This window comes from Halictus rubicundus, chromosome 11 (assembly GCF_050948215.1).
Source record: "Halictus rubicundus isolate RS-2024b chromosome 11, iyHalRubi1_principal, whole genome shotgun sequence".
Classification (NCBI taxonomy): domain Eukaryota; kingdom Metazoa; phylum Arthropoda; class Insecta; order Hymenoptera; family Halictidae; genus Halictus; species Halictus rubicundus.
Window position 1 is genome coordinate 4173742 of NC_135159.1, and position 23404 is coordinate 4197145.

The 23404-nt window shown below is 37.6% G+C and overlaps 1 protein-coding gene across 1 annotated transcript in view; it reads left to right on the forward strand.

The window, feature by feature from the left end:
• Nucleotides 1–23404, forward strand: part of Tei (irregular chiasm C-roughest protein teiresias) — a 760200-nt gene that overhangs the window by 465807 nt on the left and 270989 nt on the right. Inside the window, exon 7 of the mRNA XM_076797260.1 lies at nt 21719–22060. Within this exon, the coding sequence (XP_076653375.1) occupies nt 21719–22060 (342 nt within the window). The remainder of the gene's footprint in view (nt 1–21718; nt 22061–23404) is intronic.

Below are 23404 nucleotides of genomic sequence, written 5' to 3' on the forward strand. Positions count from 1 at the left end.
ATGCATACTGCTACTCTGTTCCAAAAGTTCATAGAATCACATCAACAAAATTCCGAGCTGTAAATATAGTCCGTTGGATTCCTTGGCCAGAGGAGAACATTATTTTATTTCAAAGGGTAAGTACAGTGATTTCTCTGTAATTGTCACCAAGGCCTGGATGATAAATGTCGCGGAATTATCCCCACTACCGCGAAGCTCCTCGGCCTCCGACGCGGAGGAGTGTAAACATAACATGGCTCTAACAAAATTTTTCTCAAGGTCATATTTTTCGAGATTTCAAAGATACCAGAGTTTCTTTTTTCAAATGGAACTACATATTTTCACCATCGCGATACGATAGCTGAGGTCGAAATGTATCCAATCACCTATAATGCTATGACCTTCGCGTGACCTTGTGTACCAAAAACTCATAAACACTAGGCAATTGATGGGAACAGTGATAGAACTCCGATAGAAGGATTAATGAATGAAATTTTATTTTAACAAGTACTCAAAACGATATCGTGTCTTTCTCAAATGGAAGTAGGACTTCGATGGTTTCAGGCACAAAAAGAATGCTAATTCTAGACCGTTATTTACGTTTGAAAACATGTGATTTAGCAGCCAAAAATATTTGGAATGATTAAATACTCTTAATTTTTATTTAAATAAATGAATTATAATATCAGGAATCCGGTTTGTTCTCTTGTCCATTATATTTGGCGTGCATAAATTCATTATATTTGTCTCCCTATCAGTTCAGATATAGTAGGCTCTAACTATATTTGCCTATGCTTAGTTATAAGTTTTAAACTGTTGGTATCAGAAATAGTTTTTGTTATTTTGTGGCCTGTATCAGTTCATTGTCGGGGAACAAAATTCTCGTTCACTTATTAGTAAACAATGAACCATGGTAAACACTGAAAGTACATGAGCTTAATTACGGATTCATATCCAGCAAGTAATCAAACGTACGGACAATAGAAGCGGACGGTACATGATCAGTTTGTCGAATAATAGAATAGATCGTAATGTAGACATACGCGAAAATAGATTACACGTACGTGTTCAAACACGCGGGAAGTAGAATGGATCCGCGCACAGCCAGGCGCCAGCAAAGTAATATGGGTTACTACTGGCACGTAGAAAGTAGAGCAGGTCAGAATTTGGGCGGTAGATAGTAGCGTGGCGCGAAATACAGTCTTCCAGACAGTAAGTAGAATAAGTTAGGGAAGAAGTTTTGATGCAGCACATGGTTGCACCACTGTCTACTGCAAGACGCTTGCGATTCTGTTTCACTGTGAAGTAGAACGAGCACGAATTATGTACTTTGCGAATTTTATGTATTTATTTCATATTTAGTTGTTTGAACTTTTTATGCTAAAATATAAAGGGTGCTGGAAGTAAATCAGGACGATGTAGTGATAATCTTGGGATCGGTGAAGATTTTTAAATAAAGTAGCTACAAAATAGTCCTCAATATTAAATTTCAAGATAAAATTCTTACTTCTCGGGAAAATAAAATGACCGAAAGGAATCGTGGATCAAAGGGTATAGCCGGATGAAGAGGTCAAAAGTACCCTTGAGTCGAATTATATGGCCAATGGATCATTCAATAGGGCATCAAGAAAAAACGTACTATATAAAATTTCAACCCTATATCTGGATCGGGAGAGGGTAGTCATGGGGTAAAATCGAAAATTCAGTTTTTGACCTATTCTCTCTAGTTAATGATGTTTAGAAATTCTGAGAAAAATCTGAGACGTGTCAAGCATCCAAATACATACTCTGCAATTCGTTTCAGATTTTTAAGTTGAAAATCCTGCTTGTAAAAAATTAAAAACCTCAAAAAATCGAAAAAATGCAGATTTTACTTGGAAGTTCTAGAGGTACAAAATCTATATTTTTACAGTGCCGATTTGTTGTTAAAATTGTTGTTCATGAATTTTTTCAGATTTTAGTTTGGTGCGTGATATTAAAAAAAATAATAAAATCCGATTTTTTCGATGTTTTTTCATTGAAATTTTTTTATTTTATCTATTTTTCATAATTATTTTTATTATGTCCAATAAGAAGATCAACGTTGTTTTCGAAGAAAGAAGTTCAAAAATACACAAAAAAAAAAATGGATGCATAATATTTTGCACGTGGCATAGAGCTGGTTAATAGAAGTATTTTGCAATGACTACCTGTCTGTAATTTTCTACCTGAATTGCAACAAACTGGAATCGAATCGAAATTTATTTTCTTTGTTAAATTGGTTGACAATAATACTTATAACAATATTTTTAAATTCCTGTAACGTTCTCACTGTTTGAAAATAGACCTCATTTCTGTCACAAATATATAAAATCCGCTATTAATATACATTTCTCATTCGGAAGAAAACGAATTGCAAATTGATAATGTATTTGTAATACATTTTGAAGTTCTGTTCGCATCACTCGTTGCGAGTGCATATTGTTAAAAAATTATGCCTACCGATTCAAAATATCTCCATCAGGAATTATGATCGTGCTCGACTAGCTTTTCTCCGGAGCAGCGATTCTTTCGGTGCGCGCACCTGTTGCTCCTTTGTTGCGCACTGTGAAACGCAACGAGGTATTCTTTTCGGCGGCGAGCAGTACAGCGAAACATCGAGCATTCGCATGTAAACAGAGCCCCGTCGCGTCGGTTCTCGCACGAGTACACGTAAGCATCTCCCACCGAGCGCAGACCGCGTCAACATTCTGTGTTTAATTTATGCCTTTCGTCGTGGCGCATGGCGCCGCGCCGAGCCGAGCCGAGCTGAGTCGCGTTCCGCTTTTGTCCTTTAGCCGGGACTGCTTATCGTTGACTCCATCGACACCCTTACTGCTGAATGTCTCGTGTCGTTTCAAATTGGGGTAACCGTAGAAAAGACGCCTCGCTTTTTCATCAGGTGCCGATGACAATTTTGTTTTCGTATTAATTAAACCAATTTATTTTTTCTCATTACGTATAGAGCGTGTTGGTCTCAATAAAAATATTTGTTGTTAGACGAGTTCGCTGTTCCCTAGTTGCAAATCTCAGTTTCGCGTGTTCCTTTTTGTACTACCGCGAGGGGCCCAATTACTGTGTCTATGTTAATTATATTCATTTTCAAAGCATAATGAATATTAAAAAGAGATATTACATTTTTTTCATTAAAATCAGTTAATATAGATACGTTATACATCTCTTTTTTAATATACATTATGCTGTAAAAATAAGTATAATGTATATAGGCACAGTAATTGCTACCCCCATAGTAATTGGGTCCCTTACCCTACTGTTTATTATTTCGGATTAAATGATTCAAACGTCTATGCAATGTGAATACAGTGATTTCTCTATATATGTCGCCAAGGCCTGGAGAATAAACGTCGCGGAATTATCCCCACTACCGCGGGATGTAACCCGTGAGGGGCCACGAAGCTTGAGAGGCCTCGAACGCCGAGGAGTGTGAACATAACACGGCTCAGGTATGTCTCCTGCACGATATATGTCGCTGGCAAGACCCGTGTTGTTGACATACAGTAAGGAGCAAAACTGAGTCCACACTATTCAAAACACCATAACTTTTTTAAAATTAGATCAAATGACTTGAATGTTATTGAGAAGTTAGAAGGATTAGTTTATTAGACGAGGTGTAAACATTTTTTGAAAAAAATTTGAATTGGTCGGAATCGCAAAAGAAATAGTAAAAGTTGGTTTTTTCAGCTTTTTTATCTGAGCCTGTATTAAAAATTTAAAGAATGTGTTTGATTCGCTCGAATAAATTATATCCATGCTGAAAATTTCACCGATATTGGTTAATTCGTTTACGAGTTATAAACGCTTAAAAGTGGAGAAATTGCCATTTTTCACGATTTTCGACTTAAAATCGCACTTTTAATCGTTTATGTTATTTATATATTTATAATTTTGACTGTACCCTGTACTAGAGAACACTCGGTATTATGGTACTACAGTTTTGCCTCGATATATGTCCAAAACACAGGTCTAGCCACGAACATATATCGGACAGGAGATATTATTCTTTGATCCATGCGCAGTGGGGATAGTTCTGGGACTTTTATCGGCTAGGCATTTGAGACTTTTATAGAGCAAACACTGTATTATATTTTTTCGTGTATGTCAGAGTATACTGTGTCCAGCACTAGGGGAACTCTCTTTATTGATTTAAAAATTTTGTACGTGAAACTGAAGATAATCTAATCAAGCCTTCACAAACAAGCTAATTACTTAAAAATTAACTGTGCTTCCTGTGCGCTCAATTTCAAATAACCTGTTCTGGAAAAAAGCGTATTTAAAGTTTCAAGAGGCATTCCATTTTATGGCACGCAGTATTGCCAATTTTTTAATTTGCCTATAGTACGTCGAGATTACGTTTTTAGGCTGTTGCTGCACTCATAATCGCGGTCATGTGGAAATCGATAGAAACTTTTTTGTATTTTCCAATACCGACGTTTAAAATGTTACGAAATAATATCGACACTTAAAGAGGTGTGCCATATTTAGGTGCGCATAGCGCGAACTTTTTTTTTAACTGATACACATTATTTCAGTTTTGATCACGTATATTATTCCACATACGTAAATGAAATAAGACCAAATTTAGAACAAGCAACATTATACTTTCATAATGTTATATATTAGAAATTATATGGTATACAGGGTGTTAATTTTAACTCGATCACCTAAATTATTTCCGATTAACAAGATTAACAATACATATAAACAAGTGGAAGATATCCTTATACATGAGATACAATAGAAATAAATAATCTACTTTCGGTGTCATTATGAAATGTAATAACAGTCTCAAAATATCAATGCTCATAAGTTCCCATATGTCCGCCACTATAGAACATTTAAATTGCACGAGATTTCCGCGACTTCTTGAAATTCAAAAAGCGTGGGAGGTGGGGGGGGGGGGTGCACTACAACATCGAATACAGTTATTCATAGCTTGTTCAATTTATCTGTGAATCCTCTCGTATTTCCTGTACGTCCAACGAAAGAAGGGGTCGATCACAGAGGGTGGTCCAATACTCGCGTTCCTATTTTCGAGCTTTTCGGAGAAATCAATTTTCGGCTGTGAAAGCCACCGAATTTTGTAGTTCCCGAAGCCCAGGCCGCGCCGGTAACATATGTTAATAGAAAATAGATATGGTAATAGATTCTCGATGACGGAATGGAGAAACCCCGCACCGGATAGGCGCGGTGGTCGGAGATGAGCAAGAACATAGCAGAGATAGAATAAGGGGGGGGGGGGGGTTTCTCTTCTCCCTTGGACGGGCAAAAAGAAAATGGCAGAAGAAACCGGCTAATCTTTCCGCACCAGATAGACCGACGACGAAGACTATGAAGGCGATCGAACGCAGTCATGCGTGCTTACTAGCGAACTCTGCCACGAGCCGATTCCCTGGCAACGACTCTAAATCTTGTCTATTTATTGGCCGCCCCGGGCGCGGGCGGGCGAGGATGATTATTGGAAGAGAGGTCGCGTCGTCGCTCAATGAAGCCTACGAAATTCCCGACCCGATTGAGACGTCCAATACGATATTTGACGCCGGTGCTCCCGGTGCACCTTTACGATCGAATGCCCGGACCCGCCGAGTTTCTTCTTTAGTGCCGGGCCAGCGTCAAATATCCCGGGGAAACGACAAATCATTCGTGTCCCGCCTTTGAGCTGACGTCCTTTTCGGAAAACGTGACTCTTTATGATTTTCCATGTGTACCTTATTCTTTTGAACAGAGCAGAGAATTGTTGACCGACGGCCGTCAAATATTTACAGGGTTACGTCGTCCCCCTATTGAGTAAAATGAAAATTGTTTGACCGGCTGTTCCCATTTAGAGCCATCAACTTTGGACAGTCTGTCAGATCGAATATGGTTCGGTTATTATAGATCACCGATGAAAGATGAAATTTTCTGAGTATGTATAATTGATACAGATGTACAGAATTAATTTTTCAAAGTTTCTGTATTGGCCCACGTAAAAGATATAAGGGTCTGCTGGTATTGCTTTGAGACCAGTGGTACAGACAACCGAACATGATAGCGAAGCGCATGACTCACTTACCTGAAACGGGGGTGCACCGCGTCCTTTCCCGGCTCATTGTGACGTCAATTGTCACGTCTCCATCTTTTTGGAGGGCTCATTTTCATGGGAAAACTAGAAGCAGTCTGATCATATTTTTTGCGTAATTTGAAAATCCTTGGCCCCTCGTTCGAATTCGTTTACGTTTTCCGACATTATAAAGTTGATTGTCCAGATTGAAAAAATTATTTTGCAATAGCCCAATCCTTTCGGAATAAAACAAAAACGAAATGTAGCACGATCAGATAAATAATTCCTGAGATAAAAATTCGTAAGTGAAGAAGCCCGTTTTCGCCAAAAGGGGTAAAAATTGCAAACTCCGAAGGCGTCTAATTTTTACACAAATTCTAAATCGGAAAATGATGACTCAAACCCCTCTAAATTCACATGGACTACAACATATTTCAATTAGCTCAAAATCGCTGACGGTGAGGTAAAAAAGTGATCGATTTGGTATGGAATGACCCATAAATAATAACTTTTGAAAATACGATGCTGAAATCGCTTTTGTCCTGCAGCGACAATTATGCACTATGCTCTTGTGAAATACCGTTTTCGAGAAAATCAAATATGTAATTCATTACGGATTTCTTGCATCTGTGCTGATGAACAAAAAGTAATTAGTGCAGGAAGTATACAAGTTGGCAGTGGGCAGCTACAGCGGCTAGTCGCGTTCAAAAGCAGAAACTCAGCACAGTTTCAAATGGTATTTGCACGGAAACGAAGCATTCCACGAACAAATTCGATTCTGCACTTCAGCTCTGCATCTGCATGTAAAATCATATCACTTTCGCATGTTCCACGAATTAACGTTCCACTCTACGTACAACAAAATAGAACTTCACGTGTCGCGCATGAGCTTGCATTAAAATGTTGATTACACAGGGTAATGCCATTTGTAATTTTGTGGTTTTCCTAGAATGTTACCACACTAATGGAACAATGTGAAAACAGGTAATTTTCATTTAGGTACACCTGAATGTAAAATAAGTCACTCCGTTTCCGAATAAACCAATTTTGGAAAGTGTTCTATTTGTTCTATCATGTTTACAATATGTAACAGAAACTAGCTTTATTATTATTATCATCTCGCAACTCGTAATGCACCGACATTTAAACTCATATCATTTTGATATATGAAGTTTGTGTATAATTTGCATTACTCAGATAGCGTAAAAACCCTATTACTGTGGGGGTGCAAATTACTGTGCTCATATTAATTATACTTATTTTTAAAGCATAATGAATATTAAAAAAAAAAATCGCTTGATTTTTATGATAGAAGAAAATTTCAGAGTAAAACATTAGTGGTTATATTATTTGTGTTTTCAAGGTCGTCGAAGTTTTTTTTTAATGGAATGAAATATTTTTATTTTCGCTATATGATAGCCGAGGTCAAGACGGATCCAACGACCTGTAATATTATGACCTTCACGTGACCTTACACCTACAGTTCCTTTGAGACTTTTATATAGGATGCAATGAAAAGATGTTTGACCTTGAAAAAAGGGTCGAGGTCAATTTTGAGGTCCATTTTTTGAACAGATCTCCACCTATCCAGAAGTGTAGAAACACGACTATAGTGATCGCGACATATAATTTTGAAGCGCCCTGTACCTGCAGGAAATTAAACAGTACATCTCCGCGATAAAAGTATGCTACGACGAAAATGGCTCGTTAAGACTCTAAATAACTTTCGGGGACGTTTCTCACTTCGCTCCATTCATGAAATTAGCCGCGACTCTCTCTGAATATTTAACGTCTCCTCGGACTGCCTCTATTATCTGTAGCTTTCGGGAAACGTCGCTAGAGTTTACTCTTTCCCGTTCCCGGCAGACTGTTATGACACCATTCTTTTAAAACAATAATCAATCGCAGGGAAGGGGGGTTCAATCGGCATTCCGATAAGCCGAGATTTCCATAATGCCTCCCGACAGAGAAGGATGCACGGGAACGTACACTCCGCGACAAAAAGATAGCACATTATACAGATAAACGGTATTCAGCTTTTCAAGTAGTATATTACATTGTTTGTGACCTGTATACTGCGTAATAAGAATAACCAATTACTTGAATATGTTTTAACGCATTCATTACGTGAAGAAACAATTCTATTGGAGAATGTGTAACATTAAACGAAAAATCGGTGCGTCAAAATCATAGCACAAATTTCGTAAAATAACTAAAATATAAGAATATGTATGAAAAAAATAATGTTTTAATATTTCGTAACTCCGTATTTTGTTTGTATAACTGCCACTAAACGTTTTGGCATAGATTTATACAATTTTTTAACAAATTTCCTGCTTAACGCTGCCCAGTTTTGTTCAATGCAGGTTTCTAATTCGTCAAGGGTTCGAAATTGTCTTCCACCGGCATATATTTAAATCTAGAGACCTGGCTGGCCCCATTCCAAAATTTTAATATTTTTCCGCGTAAAATATTCTTTTACAATCTTGGCGGTACGAACACTTGCATTATCTTGCTGATAAATAAAGTTTGTGCACGCAATTTTTACAGCATGTCTCTTCAATTGTTCGTCGACTAAATCAATATACTTAGCACTATTCATTTTACCACTTACAAACTTAATTTCAGTGTGTCCATAGTATCCAATTCCGGCCCACACCATTACTCCACCACCACCGTGTTGCATATTCGTCTACATTTTTTAATAAATTGTAAATTACCTTGCGACTACGATGCTATTCGATTATATTTGCGAGAATTAACAAAATTAGATAATGTGCTATCGTTTTGTCGCGGAGTGTAGGTAATGGTCGTCGTCGCGTGTGCTCGATTTTCGGAGTTGCAATAAAATAACGACGAGTTCCTCTAACTGCATTTGTCGCAAGTTAGACGGTAAAGCGTAGGCAGTTACCGGTGCTGCTCACATTACGTCTTCTTAATGAATGACAATGAATCTTTCGGTAACGGCGACGGCGCCGACAGTGAAAACTGAACGACACGGCTGCACAATAAGCGGAACAGCATTAGTTTAATACAAGGGGCATTACGAGCGTCCCGGTAACGAGAGCGACGCTGAGTAATTGCTGCGAACAGCGCAGAATTATGGCGGAAAAATTTATTGCCGATGGTCGGACACTGTGCTGAGAGGGCTACTTACGTTTAATAGCAACGGGAGAACAAGTCGTGTTCCCTCAAAAACTTTAATCGACCAAAGAAAGTGTCGATAATTACCGTCTCTTATACGGAGTGGGTCCCCTAACATTTTTACCTGAAATGTCTTCGTTGTTTTTAACGATACAGGAAAATCGGTAGGGTAAGAGTGGCACGATTATCGCGAAGAACATTTTTTCTCCAAGTTTGCAGTTGCCGATATTTGACCCGTTTATTATGAAAGTGGGACAATAGTCGACGAACAGTGCGTTTTCTTACCATATTTTGACCAAACACAGTGTTAGTGCTATCATTGGACTCCGGATTTTATGCAGTTATGACAAAAGTGAGTGTGTGTAATTTTAAAGATTGAAAGACTTTCAGTGTATTAATATATTACATATTTTCACTATATTAAAATTATTCGCGGGAGATATAAATTTTCATTTAGTTTCTGTGTTTTACAATTGAATTTTTTATGAATATAAATAATGATCCGGAGTCCAGTTATCATGTAACATTTGGTTTATTTGGTAAATATTCAGTTTAACAGAGCCATCTCCGATTCCAATGACCTTGAAATGTGTCGTCAAGGTCATCGCCCGGAACAAATTTTATTTAGTATTTCGTTTTTTGCACATTCTCGGGTATCATTAAAAGTAACAAAAATATCTTAATTGAAAATGTTAGGTGATTCACTCTGCATATTCAAGCTGGAAGATTGAGGATGCAACAGTTAGTAGATCGTGAGTCCACGTAGAATTTTTATGAGCAGACCCATTATCTAGATTAATGGTGAATTAATTATCGCTAGGGAATGAATAATTATTAATTATTACTAGCATGAATTAATGTAGCACCAATATTGTAGTTCAGAAAGAACGAATCGACTGAGGACATTCGCACAATTATAGAATATGAAAATCTTTCAAAAATTAACAAAGCATACGTTTTTTATAACATTCGATGCAGTTTTGTTTTTAATTTCTGAAAATCATTCATGCTAGAAAAATCAATTTTATTATAGCAATAAGATTACGTAATACTTTTCTATCCATGATTTACTCAATACACAGAAACTGTTACTCATTAAAATAATTACATTATAGGTATTTGCTCATTCAAGTAACTAACTATTTAGTTTAAATTTGTTTCTTAATTGCACCCACTATATTATTGAATAAATCACACCTATATTTCGCATCGCAACTATTTTCAAGTGTTTTAATGCTACTTGGTCAGAATTCATATAATTTAAAGAGACATTTTGAGCATTTTTTTCAAAAGTTCTGTTTCGTCAAATGCAGGAAACTCAAAAACAGGTAACTTAAAAATTAATTAAAACAAAACGATTGCACATCATTTTTGATGTTTTATTAAGAATACAATTAATTGGAATTGCTCATTTGTCTAAAATTTTATTTTTGTTTAATTTTTCATCGTGTTTTAAGGATTGTTGAATTTGAGGTCATAAGGATATTTTTAAATTATACTGTTTTACAAAATTAGCGATAGAATTGTAGCACATGAAAAATGTTTTTCTAGCCACAACAATGGCAGATTGGCGTTAGTTGTCTAAATTATTACTAAACATGTAGACAATCAAGTACAATGTGTAATATTAGTCTTACTATCGATTAATTTCTGTTGTACATAGTTTGCCCTACTTCGACGTCATTGAAAACGTGTACAGTCTAATTAAATCACTTGTTTACTTATTTAAATTCTGAGATTCTGTTTGAAGTCACTAATTTAATGTATACGTGTCAGTTAAACGAAATGTTTGATCAATTCTACAATAAAAATAAAAATTCGAATTGATAATAGTTAACTATTATTAAGAGCCGTTCTAAGAACATAAAAAAATATAGAAAGCGTTGCGATATTCTTTTTAAAATTTAAATCGTTTGTAATTTAAAGTAATCTATATTTATAATTTAAAGTTCTACTTAAAATTGAAGTCTTGAATTACCAACTGTACTTTTTCCCATGTTCTAGGTGCGTAAAACACTTGAAGAAAATATAAAATATTTGACGTGGAAATAAAACTGACAGAAGACCGGTGTGCCACGTTAATAATTTTTGTCTACGGGCAGAAGCCTCTCGCGATTTAAGAATTCTTTTTTAAAATAATCGTTCAACGTGAAAATGCCGGCGGATATTCGCAGTGGAATCGATCGTCGAAGGAGGACGAGCTCGACGATATTGTGAAATTTTACGAACCATAGATACCCAGGAATTCCTCCTTTGGGCAGACGTGGCGCCATGTGTGCGAAACGCGGCGCGGCACGGTTCGAAATTGTTTTTAGCGTTATGTTTCTGTATTAACGCTCCCGGTGCGCTTTCTTCCCAGCTAAAACGATCGCCCTTGCACCTATTATTGGACCGAAATTCCCGGGAAATGGTAGTTTCCCTGCATACAAGTCAAATATATAGAGCCAGACGATGGTAATAATCTCTTTGCTCATCTCCTTTCATGACACCCTGGTTTTTCTATCGTCAAACAACGATCTGAAGAGAAAAAAGAAAATGGCCAACGAGATTTTACAAACTTGCGGTGATGACGGTCCGAAATATTCCTTACTCTAGAGAAATATTTTATAGTCTTTACAAAAGTACAAACTATTACAGAAAATCCTGAAACAGGAAAACTTTAACGCACAAGCGTGATCGTGTGCAGAATATAGTAAAACGCGAATGTTTAATACGTAACAAGTAGACTACGGATTTTATGCATTTATAAAAGAAAATGAGTAAGTAAAAGGGAAAATGTTAGATAATCTTAAGAATACGATTACATTTTATTAAAATTATTATGAGAAGAAATAAATGTGTATACAACTCCTTTTGCTTGCGATCGAAGCACCAAATTTTTACTTTCTACAAAGATCCGTAGTCTAATAATGTGATACATTTTTTTATTACATTCTCTTGATAACTGGTCCATACGATTTGGATATTTTTGAGAAATTAGAACAATTAGGTTACTACACGACGTGAAAAAATATTTTGAAAAAATTGCAATTGGTCTGAATTACAGAGAAAATATTTTACAACTATTTATGTGGGCCTACACTGAAAATTTGAAAAATACATTTTCTAGTACTGTATAAATTATACATTTTCTGAACATTTTATCATAGGACAAACGATGGCCGCAGTTTTGTGTTACGAAAGAGTAGGGCAGGGAAGCCAAAATGGAACCAGTGTCTAGGTATAACACATTAACTATTTTTCTTCTCAGAAATACAATAGCTAAATCAGACCCAAAGCATAATTCATAATGAATTAATACTATTAGTAATACTGCAAATAGGTTTCTTTTTCATGATGCATGGTAGTTCAACATTGACGCAGATCTAAATTAGGCTAATGCTAGAAAAGTACTCGAGATACTACAGATTCTTTTTCGAGAAAGAAAAATAAATTCCAGATTAGAGAAGTGGCATGATTTCACGTTAATCGAATAAATGGTAGTGAAACTTTCTTGAAGGTAAGGAAGACATTGCTACCTCTAATCAGGGGAGTAGTATTAGATCGCCCTAATCACACAAGCACTGTAGAACCTCTGCTGGAAAAGCATGTAACCAAATTGTATTCCTGTTCAGGCAAGTAGTATAACGCTGAATTAATCAAACGACTAGAACAGAGGAATATAATAATATACAATTTATCCTTAATTATTTATCATTAATATGTAATTTACTTTATATAATATATAATAATATTATAATTTATAATTTATTTTATATAATATATGATAGTGTTATAATTTATTTATTAAATGTTATTATATGTTTTCGGATAAACAAGTGAAGAAATTCCGTGCTTAATCCGATGAGTATTTTCTCGAGTCATAAATCATTTCCGTTTTAATATTAGGTTGTTGTCGACAAATAACATATTGACGATAGCATTATATGATTTTTGGTCATTAGCATTCTCCATTTACGAGATTATTATCTTCTTTTTGTGATCCTTTTTAGCATCAACAAATTTTACCTTAATTAATCGCCACGTTTTGATCAATAATCATATAATGCTATCGTCGATATATTATTTTACACACATAAAAGGAATTCTTTTATTTTTACGGTAAAGGAATACGGCAATTTTTTGGTCACTAATATTATTACACTTATTTGACGCTTATTTGTAACCAAAAAGTATAAAAATCGATATTTTTTAATAATTTTATTCTCCGAGTTTTCTTCTTTCTATTTTGTGTAGATTATCTTAATAACTGTTATTAATAACTATTATTTTTGGTCCCTGGTAAGAAGTGTATCCGTTTTCCGTATTCTCGCGTATTTTGGTTTCGAACACCGTTCTGTATGTACTGTATATCAGAGCTTCCCCCAGCAAGTAGTATAGACTCGATGTCACAAATTGAGTATAGTAAATATTTTCGACTTATTTTTTTCACGTAGAATCGCCCTCGTTCCGATAGTGCGACAAATTCAAAAACACTCTTTATAAATAATATATGATCGTTCCTTGTTCGACAAACAGTACTCTAATTGGATATTGTATTGGTCGAATGGTCTGCTGTACGGAATGTCGATGTTACAGGTTTGATTGTAGGACATAATCGACGTGTTACGACGCAATTTTTTGAAGAAGTCATAAATTTTATGATTGGTCTCTTTTGGACTTGTTACGACTGTCCATTGTCAGCGGGCGATATCTGCGAGTAATTCCAGTTGTATTCTCCTCAGCGGCCATTGATCCGCCATAGTTCACGCAGTTTAGAAAATTTATGGATTCTCAGGGTCGTTTCCGGTGGAGAGCGTAACGATGCTTTTGGAACTTGCGTAACGCAACTTTTACGACGTAGGCGTTACGCAGGCAAGAAAGCTTAATTTTCATTGGTCCAAACATCCTCTCACGCGAGGCCGTAGTCTGACAATCTTCAGGGAGGAGTTTGTTGGCTCCTGAGGAAAGTATCGTCAGGCAAAACAAAAAGTTCGAATGAAATTCACTGCAAGAGATTAGAATTAAGTTCGTGAAAGTGTCAAGATTATATCGAGATTCACATTAGAAAAACCAATTAGGATTACTGTACTCTCTATCTTTTATTGTTCTATGTCATTGCGGTGTTCGTTCCCTTGGATAAATAAATTGATTCATTCGTTTTCCAAAGAATAGACTTCGTAATCACATAAAAATTTTCGTAGTAGTAAAAATAAAAGTTAACGCAATAAAATACAAGTAATTGACTCGTGCAACCGTAGCAAAATCTACAGAATAAAATTTAACAAAGTTTTCACTAAAATTGTCGCGTATTTCATGAACTTCTCTATTTATGAGAAACATAACTCATTCATCCGTGAAAAAATTCCGTTTTATTTACTAGAAAACGATCAACGATTCATGTTTGAAAGTGACATGGAATCATTAAAATTTGAAAACTTTAACGCAAGTTTGTCACGGGTTCCCGTTGTCAGATCGCTTCCAAATTGTTCACACATCGTTTTCCCAAGTCTCACAATCTAGGGGGATGACCAGAAAAATCTCAAAAATAATTTTTTGCCCTACGCACCGCCCTACTGTACCTACTCCTAGCGTTTAAACTGTGAACACATATTATTCTTATTATATATCGTTTATTTTAAAGTGGTCGCATTAACAGCTAGGTGATTAGCGACCACATCGATTACAATTGAATATAAAACAGAAGGTTACGGTTAATATTTACATCGTGGTGGGGTACAGCAAACAAATTTATAACAGTTTATATGTATCAATAGATTTAAAAAAACAGAAGGACGTTTCCAATATTGTTCTCGTTTAAATTTGTCATGAGGTCATTTTCGATGGAAAATCTGGATCGTTGAGAAGAGAATTTAGGACATTCAAGTAGGACATGTTGGATGTTGTTGGACACGTCGCAAGTTGTACATTCCGTTGGGTATTGTGTTTAGTTGTGAAGACATATGCCTAGCATCTTATTAGTAACTGTAAAATAAACCAGCTGAAACCCGTTGTTTCGACGGGTCCGGTGGTTCGAATGTAAAGCGAGTATCGCGTGACTCGAACATACAGTAGGGATTTCCTCGACCTTAATTTCGTTCAACTCTGTAATTCTTCTGTCGCTGTAGACAGCTACGAAAGGGGAGGCGAAAGAAGACAGGATCGTTGAACGCATCCCCGGCAACGAGTTCCGAGATTGCTATTTCGCAGGAATTAAAATCCTTGGGAAATGGGAATGGCAATCAAAGAACTTTTATCGACACGGGTCGGCCTTGTATAATTGTCTGGCAATCCCGTTGAAGTATTTTATAAGCGTTGCGGAGTTTACGCGTCGGACGAGGAAAAAAAAAAGAAGCGGAAATAAAAACCTACCCGAATACAATATATATATATATATATATATATATATATATATCGTCGCGCTCGTAACGTGGGGGGGGGGGGGTGTACGACGTATAATTCGATTCGACGCTGCGATTAAATCCCTTTCGACAGCGTCCGTCTATGCGAGTTCCCGGGGCCGCGATACCGATGCACCTACTCGCCGATGTAGATAACATAGTATTAATTCGGTGACCTAGATCGGCAAGCGATGTCGACGGACAGGGATTATGCCGGCAGATCAGTTAAACCACTTTATTTCCACTTTATTACGTTAAAATCGGCGACACGTTCGTTTGAACTTCGTCCCGGATCGGTCGCTTTTTTTTTCGGACGATTGAAGTTAACGAGCAAAAAGTAACCCGTGCCCACCCCCTCCACCCCCGCAGTGATCCGAGCGAGTTGTCCCTCTTTCGAGTCTCGTCACTTTTGCCCGTCGATTTTACAACATCGAATTTTTCTTCCGTTCGTGCACGACCTGATCGGCTTTTCAACGGGCGAACCCAGCGAAAATGGAAAAAGCTGCTATCATTTTCCCCTGCAGCGACGACGCGCGAGTGCCACAGTTTTTTTTTTTCGGCGCTGTACGATCCGAAGTTATGCGTCGCATCCGGTCGGACCAGTGTGTACAAATCGTCGAAGTTGTGGATATTTTTTTTTTTTTTTCACTGTGGAATTTCGCGATGCCTCTTAAAACACTGGAACTGCCGAGCAAATCTAGATAATCCATTCCAAACTTTTCGTTTTACAACTGCCGGAGCTTCGACCGTGTTTCTGTGCAAAATAATTAAATAAGCATGTTCGTATGTGTAAATTAGGATAGAAATTATATATGAAATTTTAAGAGCTGTCATATTTTTTTCAACTATAGAATATTCAGAATTTAACGTTTCAAATATTTAAAACGATTCTGATTCAATAACATTGTTAAAAAACGTCTTACGACTCAAGACTCAAAACTCAAAACGTCTTACGACTCGTAAGTCAGCAGAAGCGAGCCATAAGTTGCCTATGCGTGTAGTACGAACACTATACAGGGAATTCGAGATATAGGTCGCCGAGGCCTGATTGATAAAGGTCGCGGAATTATTCCCACTATTGCGGGGTATATGTACCCTGTGAGGGGCCAAAGATGAGTGTATCATAATGCGGGTCGGGTATATCGGTGTGAGACCAGGAGACCACTACTAATCCAATAACCGAACTCCTCTATTTTTCATTATTTTTTTATGGAACTTTGACCTATATTTTGTGCAATTTTTCTCATTAAAATGATACCAAATATGATATTATTGCGATGATATTTACTTGTGTAATTAACGTTGAAAGTTACTTCCCATTGCAATTACATTAACAGAAATTCAGTGTAAATATGATTCGAATTATATCGTGTTTGGTATCATTGTAATCAGACAAAAAATAACGAAAAATAAAGAAGTTCTCGCACTTGGCTGTCCTCTTCTGCGTTCGGCGCGGATCGAAGAATAGTGAATAGTGTCTTCGAACTTATGCGACGTCAAGAACCGCGCTACTGACATAAAACGCGAATTCACTGTATCGTTTGCGCCGATGGCGACCAGTATCGTTATACCCGTAACAACAATTTCTTAATCAGTGCAAATGAAATGTCGAGATCCATCCTTATATAATTATTCAAAATATTGTAGAAATCTGTTTAATGATCAGCACCTAACGCCATCATTTTGCATGGAATGCCAAAACATATAATTACAATAACCTTTTGTCAAATGCAAATTTCAAAATTTTCTGTTATTCGAATTTTGTATTTAGGTATGCTCCCTCACACACAAATATTGAAGAAAGTAGATTAAAATTTAATTGGAAAAATTAAGAAAGAAGTTCCATTTTCCAAGATATTGTTTAAACAAATAGTGATATTTGAAATCTGTTTTGGTAGACCTATTGCTTATTAAAAAATGCCCTATTTTGTCCTATTTTTTAATAGTTTCCGAGATTCGACTAAGTCCCCCTACATATATCGAATGTTCTTGTTATCGCGCGAGTCAAGAAAGGTATTAAAAAGAAGTTTCGCAAGTCTCGGTCGAATTGGCGCATTTGTTCCAGCTCCAAAGAAGAGCGTATGCTCGCGACGGAATATATTATATAACCACCGTTACGCGAACCTTCTTTCTCGCAGAATCCTTTCCTTTCCGCGATTCGCGATCGCATTACATGGATCTGGAACCTTTCCAACGGAGCAAGTTCGTGATTTTTAGACTGAAAATTGAGGCGAAAAGCGTATGCAAAGTGTGTCTGGATTTTTCTCAAACTCTTCGTCTGCTTTCACGTGGGGTGATACGATCTTCCACTTATAACCGAGAGCTGATCTATCTCTTCGTGTAGATCGCTCGGCTAACTCTATGCGTGCACGTCGAAGAAACTTGAAACCACATCCGCTTTAAATGCAACGAATGATTGAGAGTAGGCGACAATTGACACGATTGAAATAACAAGTTAAAATCTCTGCAGCACATCTTTATGCAGAATAAAAATTTTCTATCTGAATTGCAACAAACCGGAGTCAAATAGAAATTTATTTCCTTTCTTAATATGTTTAATAGGTTGAAAATAATATAACAGTATTTTTAAATTTCTCTAATATTTTTACTGTTTTAAATCACACCTACTCATTTTTGTCATAAATGCATATGCAGTGAATTCTCGATATATGTCAACAACACGGGTCTTGCCAGCGTCATATATCGTCCAGGAGACATAGCCGAGCTTTCTGGCCCCTCACGGGGTACACCCCGCGACAGAGGGGATAATTCCGCGACATTTATCATCCAGATCTTGGCGACATGTATAGAGAAGTCACCGTAATCCGCTGTCTACTCATCAGAGTTCATTGTTCATCGAATCATTTTAGTTTGAACAGAAAAATAGTGTGCTATTTTTACTCAAGAACTTTAAACAATGGTCAGAACTGTAAAACTTCAGTTTGGAAGGTTTTAGCCGGATAAAGGGGTCGAAAGTGCTCCCAGTTGCAAATTGAATTTGCAATAGGTCATTCGGATAGCTTGTCCAAAGAAAATACTTTGTACCAATGTTCAACCCTATATGTCGACATGGGGGATGGTAATGGGGTGACAAAGAAAATCCGGTTTTGCCGTAATTTCTCTTATCCTCTCCAATTGAAAATTCTGAAAAAAAATCAGGCATGTTTTAGCTATTGGAATGCACATCTATGAAATTATTCAGAATTTTCAGCTTCCAAAACGAATTTCAAAAAATGGAAGAAAATGTCGATACGCGCAACTTTGATGATCGGTTGCTTCGTGATAATTCCGATGAAATGGTGGGCGTAGGACGCGAATAATAGGAGGATACTCTCGGTGCCTCCTCGTAGTTTCGTTTCGTCGATACTTTTCGAACGAACAGAATAAATGAATAATGAATCTCCACGGTTCCGATACGTTCCATCGAGAAAATTGGAAAGTATCTAATAGAAACTATACTCCGTTCCTTGTTTGAGGATAGACCGGTACCGCGGCTCCGGGATTGGCTGATTTAATCCCTCCTGTCATCACTTCACGGATTCATTGCCCTGTCAAAGCGACAATGTTAAATTGTCGACTGGTAATGGATGCAGCAACTATTAAAATGATTTAATTAATACCATATTATTTCGAGCGTGCTCGTAATTGGCGAGCGCGCGTGTGCGCTCGTGTTTTATTGCCGGGAATCAGAACACGTGGCAGAGATTGCAATTTCTGATGCACGCTCGGAAAATCTGCACGCGTTTCCGTTTCTATAATCCATTTCGGAGACGTCTCCTGCAGCCGTTTTGGCAAGACCGGGGCCACGGTACGGAATTTAATGAACGTGACCGGATCTTATCGGGAACGAAACCCTGGAAACGAGAAACATCTCGTTGAAACGCTTGGCACACACTTCGATTGCATAAGCACGATCAATTTGAATGGAAAACATCATTCTTATTGCTTCCATTCTCTTCCCTGCCTGGATAACTTATGCTTCCTTCCTGATAGCTTCTCAGACAAGAGGCGTGTACTTATCATTTCTATGAAATAGTTTTCCAAAGTGGAAACAGTTTACCGGCATTATGTAATCGAGTCAACATTTCAATTTGCGTATTGGTTTCGCTGAATTTCGGAGGGGATGAAAATCTTCAAGGCAACTCATTTACGTAATAGCATTGTGCAGCTACATGGAACCTTCCTTCTAACAAAGACAGTTACTATTCTATGAAATATGTTCTGTGTGTAATAATGTAAGAAATAATTCTATTTCTCACGAGAATGTATATGTATACTCGAGAAAAAAACTCCATCTGACGAATGAAAATATAATATAAATAAAATCAGTTGGATAATGAAACAATTTTTCCATCATTTTTTGTAAGAATGATTCAGTTTTTATCTGTGGCTCGTTCTGCACTTTTTATCCTCGTGCCAAGTAGAATACGATGCAATCAAACAATATTTTGACTGTTTGACCTTGATTCAAGGTCAAGATTACTTTTGCGGCATCTTTTTTACATCAATTCTCAGTTTTGACCTGCGGTTCCTTCTGCACTTTTTATCCCCGTGCCGAGTAGAATACGATGCAATCAAAAAATTTTGTTGACCTTTTGACCTTGAGAGTCAATATCGCTCTTATATCAAATATCTTTGTTGTTGCTAAAGATACGTAAAATATGGTAAGGACAACGTTGAATGGTACAATAGGGCTGACACGATGCCAAAAAGATTTTGTTTTTATGTCATTTTTTTTTTTAGAGATATCAAGGTCACCTTGACTTTTTTAAAGTGGAACCACTCTTTTTTGAACACCTACAATGATAGTCCCTTTCATTAGGAATTTAGTGACAATAATTATTTTTACTGCCCGCCAAATTAATATTGGGCAGCCCTTTCAATGGTCGAGTGATTGAACTGATTAAGGTAGCGCGTTTCGTCCCAGATCTGCTAGAGGATTCGTCAGTAAGGTTAATCTAGCAGGCCCTGCCTTAGACGCGTCGGATCTCGTATGGTGCGATCCGTTTGTATGAACGATCGCGAATGTAGCGTTTCGCGTTGGATCTCGACTAGTGCGATCCGTTTACGAATGCAGCTTCTCGCGCGTTCGAATGGACTAAACAGAGGACTGATGAGTATCACGGTGTTTGAGTGTAAACCTCAACGGTGTGAAATCGACTTCCAGTTCTGCTGTTATGTCTCGACGCATTGGATCTCGTCCGTTGCGATCCGTTTGTGCGAACGTTTGCGACTAGACTTTCGCGATCCGTTTGCGACTAGACTGAGAACTGATGAGTATCACGATTTCTGATAGTAAACTCAATGCTGTGAGATCGACTTCCAGTTCTGCAGTCATGTCTTGTGAGGCTCCTCTATGTATCGAGAGGGCGGTCCTCATGGAAAGAGGAAATGCACTGATTGGTTCTGCCGAATGCTGCATTACCCAATCAGCGCATCCTTGATGATTTGTCAAGTTTTGGTGAACCGATGGACACCGATCTCTCAACAAGGCTGACCCTCGTCACTTCAGAACCGTACCTTTCGGTTTGGATGATCCTTCGTGTAAGGACTTAACCCTTTGCACTCGAAGCTATTTTAACTCGAAAACCAAACATTTTTTCTGACTTGGAATATTTCCGTTCTATCTGTACAAGAGCCGTCGGACCAATACACCCAGTGGAACTGAAATTTTTCTTTTTCAGTAGGACTTTGAAATTACGGTTTCTTTTTCATTTTATAATATACAAACGAATTTAATACTGTAAACGATATTTTAAATGGCGCCTCAGTTAATTTATAACGTCTCGTAACCATAGGAAGTGAAAACAAACGAACATGTTGCACCGGTGCCTAATCGTTGAAGGTGATCACTCAGTCCGTATCATAAATAATCGTCCGAAGGCAAACGCCACTTGTATTGTTCTTTTTCGACGGAACAATAAAAACACAGATATGTAAAAGAAAGAGGATACTTCCCAGAGAAACCTCGTAATTTTATACATTCTGAAAAAGCCTTATGTTCCCGGTACTCGGGGAACTCCTCTTGCTTGGTACCGTGGTATGAACGTTTCTGGCACACCCGGTACACAAAATAAGATTTTTCATCGTTACGGGGTCACGAATCGAAGGACTCAACGGATGCTTGGATTTGTTACAGAGGCGCCTCGGGGGACGTATCTGCTGATAGATGGGCGTAGGTTGGATCCAGGAAACCAGTTTGTGCCAGTGAAAGAGGGTTCTGAGTTGACGTTGGAGTGCGCCGCCGAGGGTGGCAACCCTCCGCCCGTTTTAGCATGGGGAATGACTCTGTCTCAGGCCACTTTGGACGGTCCGGAGCAACCGCCGGACAATCTGACCGTGTTGCCCTCGACATCTGGCAGGCGCAGTGGGGCTCACCTTAAGGTCTTGAGGGGTCACCACAACGCTACCATCGTGTGTGTCGCGCGACACGTCAGACTGACGATCCCTATGAACGCCAGCATCCTACTCGACGTACAATGTGAGTAACCGCTCTCTCATTTTCACCGATTTGCACCGTGTGCCACGCTAAGACGCGGTAAGACTATTATCTCTCGTAATCCACGCGCTGTCTTCATGCACACTGCTGAATTTCAATTTTCCCAATTAAGGGATACTCTTCTCGCGCGACGGCCGTGAAAACAAATGATTTTTTAGAATTTTTTTAGGAATAACTATTTGACATACGGGACTAGACCTTTCGCGGATATAAACGGATAGTCTTGAAGCACACAAGAGGTTTTTTTTTTAGTGCAATTGTATATAAAACGATTCTCTTTGGCTTAAATGCACATTCAGTACGGTACTTGACGATCTATAATTTTGAAGTTCATAACTATAGTAGATTCTGAGAAATTGGAACATGAAGTTCACTCTTAACTTTGGCTAGTGCTATGTATTATAGAAAAATCTATAGAGGGCGTCCCAAAAATGTTGTACTTCCTCGAAAGGAGTGATTCCAGAAGTTATTTGAAACAACTTTTTCCTTTGCGAAAATGTTCTCCGCGGCTTGGTTCAGGAGTTATTAACGAAAGACACGCACCAATCAGAGCGTGGCTACGGCGGATAGATTCTGGCTCGGCCAATGCCAACGCTAAGCTCTGCGGGTCCTATATAGAACTCCGCCCACTGCGCTGTTTCCACGCCCTGATTGGTCCGTGTTTTTCGTTAATAACTCCGTAACGAAGCCACGGAGAACATTTTCGCAAAGGAAAAAGTTACTTCAAATAACTTCAGGAATCACCTCTTCCGAGGTAGTACAATATTTACAATAATACAGGAGGAAATGGTGTAATAAAAAATACGGTACCGTCTATAATTCTTCAGACGAAATTAGATGTTGAAGAAATAAAATATTAGATTTGGTTGACAAACCGTTTGACGTGGTCTGAGATTATATAGTTTCAACCACGCTGCAATAACTAAACTACGGATTTGTATGCAAAATAAAAAATGTCTGTATGCCAATTGCAAGAAACAGAAGTCATTTAGGAATTAGGAATCTCTTTCTTTTTTGAAATAATTTTAGAAGATTGGAAGTAACGTATCGAGAGACTTTATTCTTTTGATCTTTTTACTGTTAGTCATCTTTTTCATGAACGCATAAAATTCACAGGCTAGTAGTAACACACAGTTAAACAATTTTTCATCAATTTTCGCATCCGGGACGCTTGTCAAAAGCCCACCAATCACTGTGGCTATTTCTCTAAAATGTTTTCGCATTTATTGCGTGCGTTTTATAAACTTTTTTATATGACGTTCTATTCTGGGGGAATTATAGTTTTCCCTGCGCACCGAATTCTCCATTTATACGGTAGATTGGTTC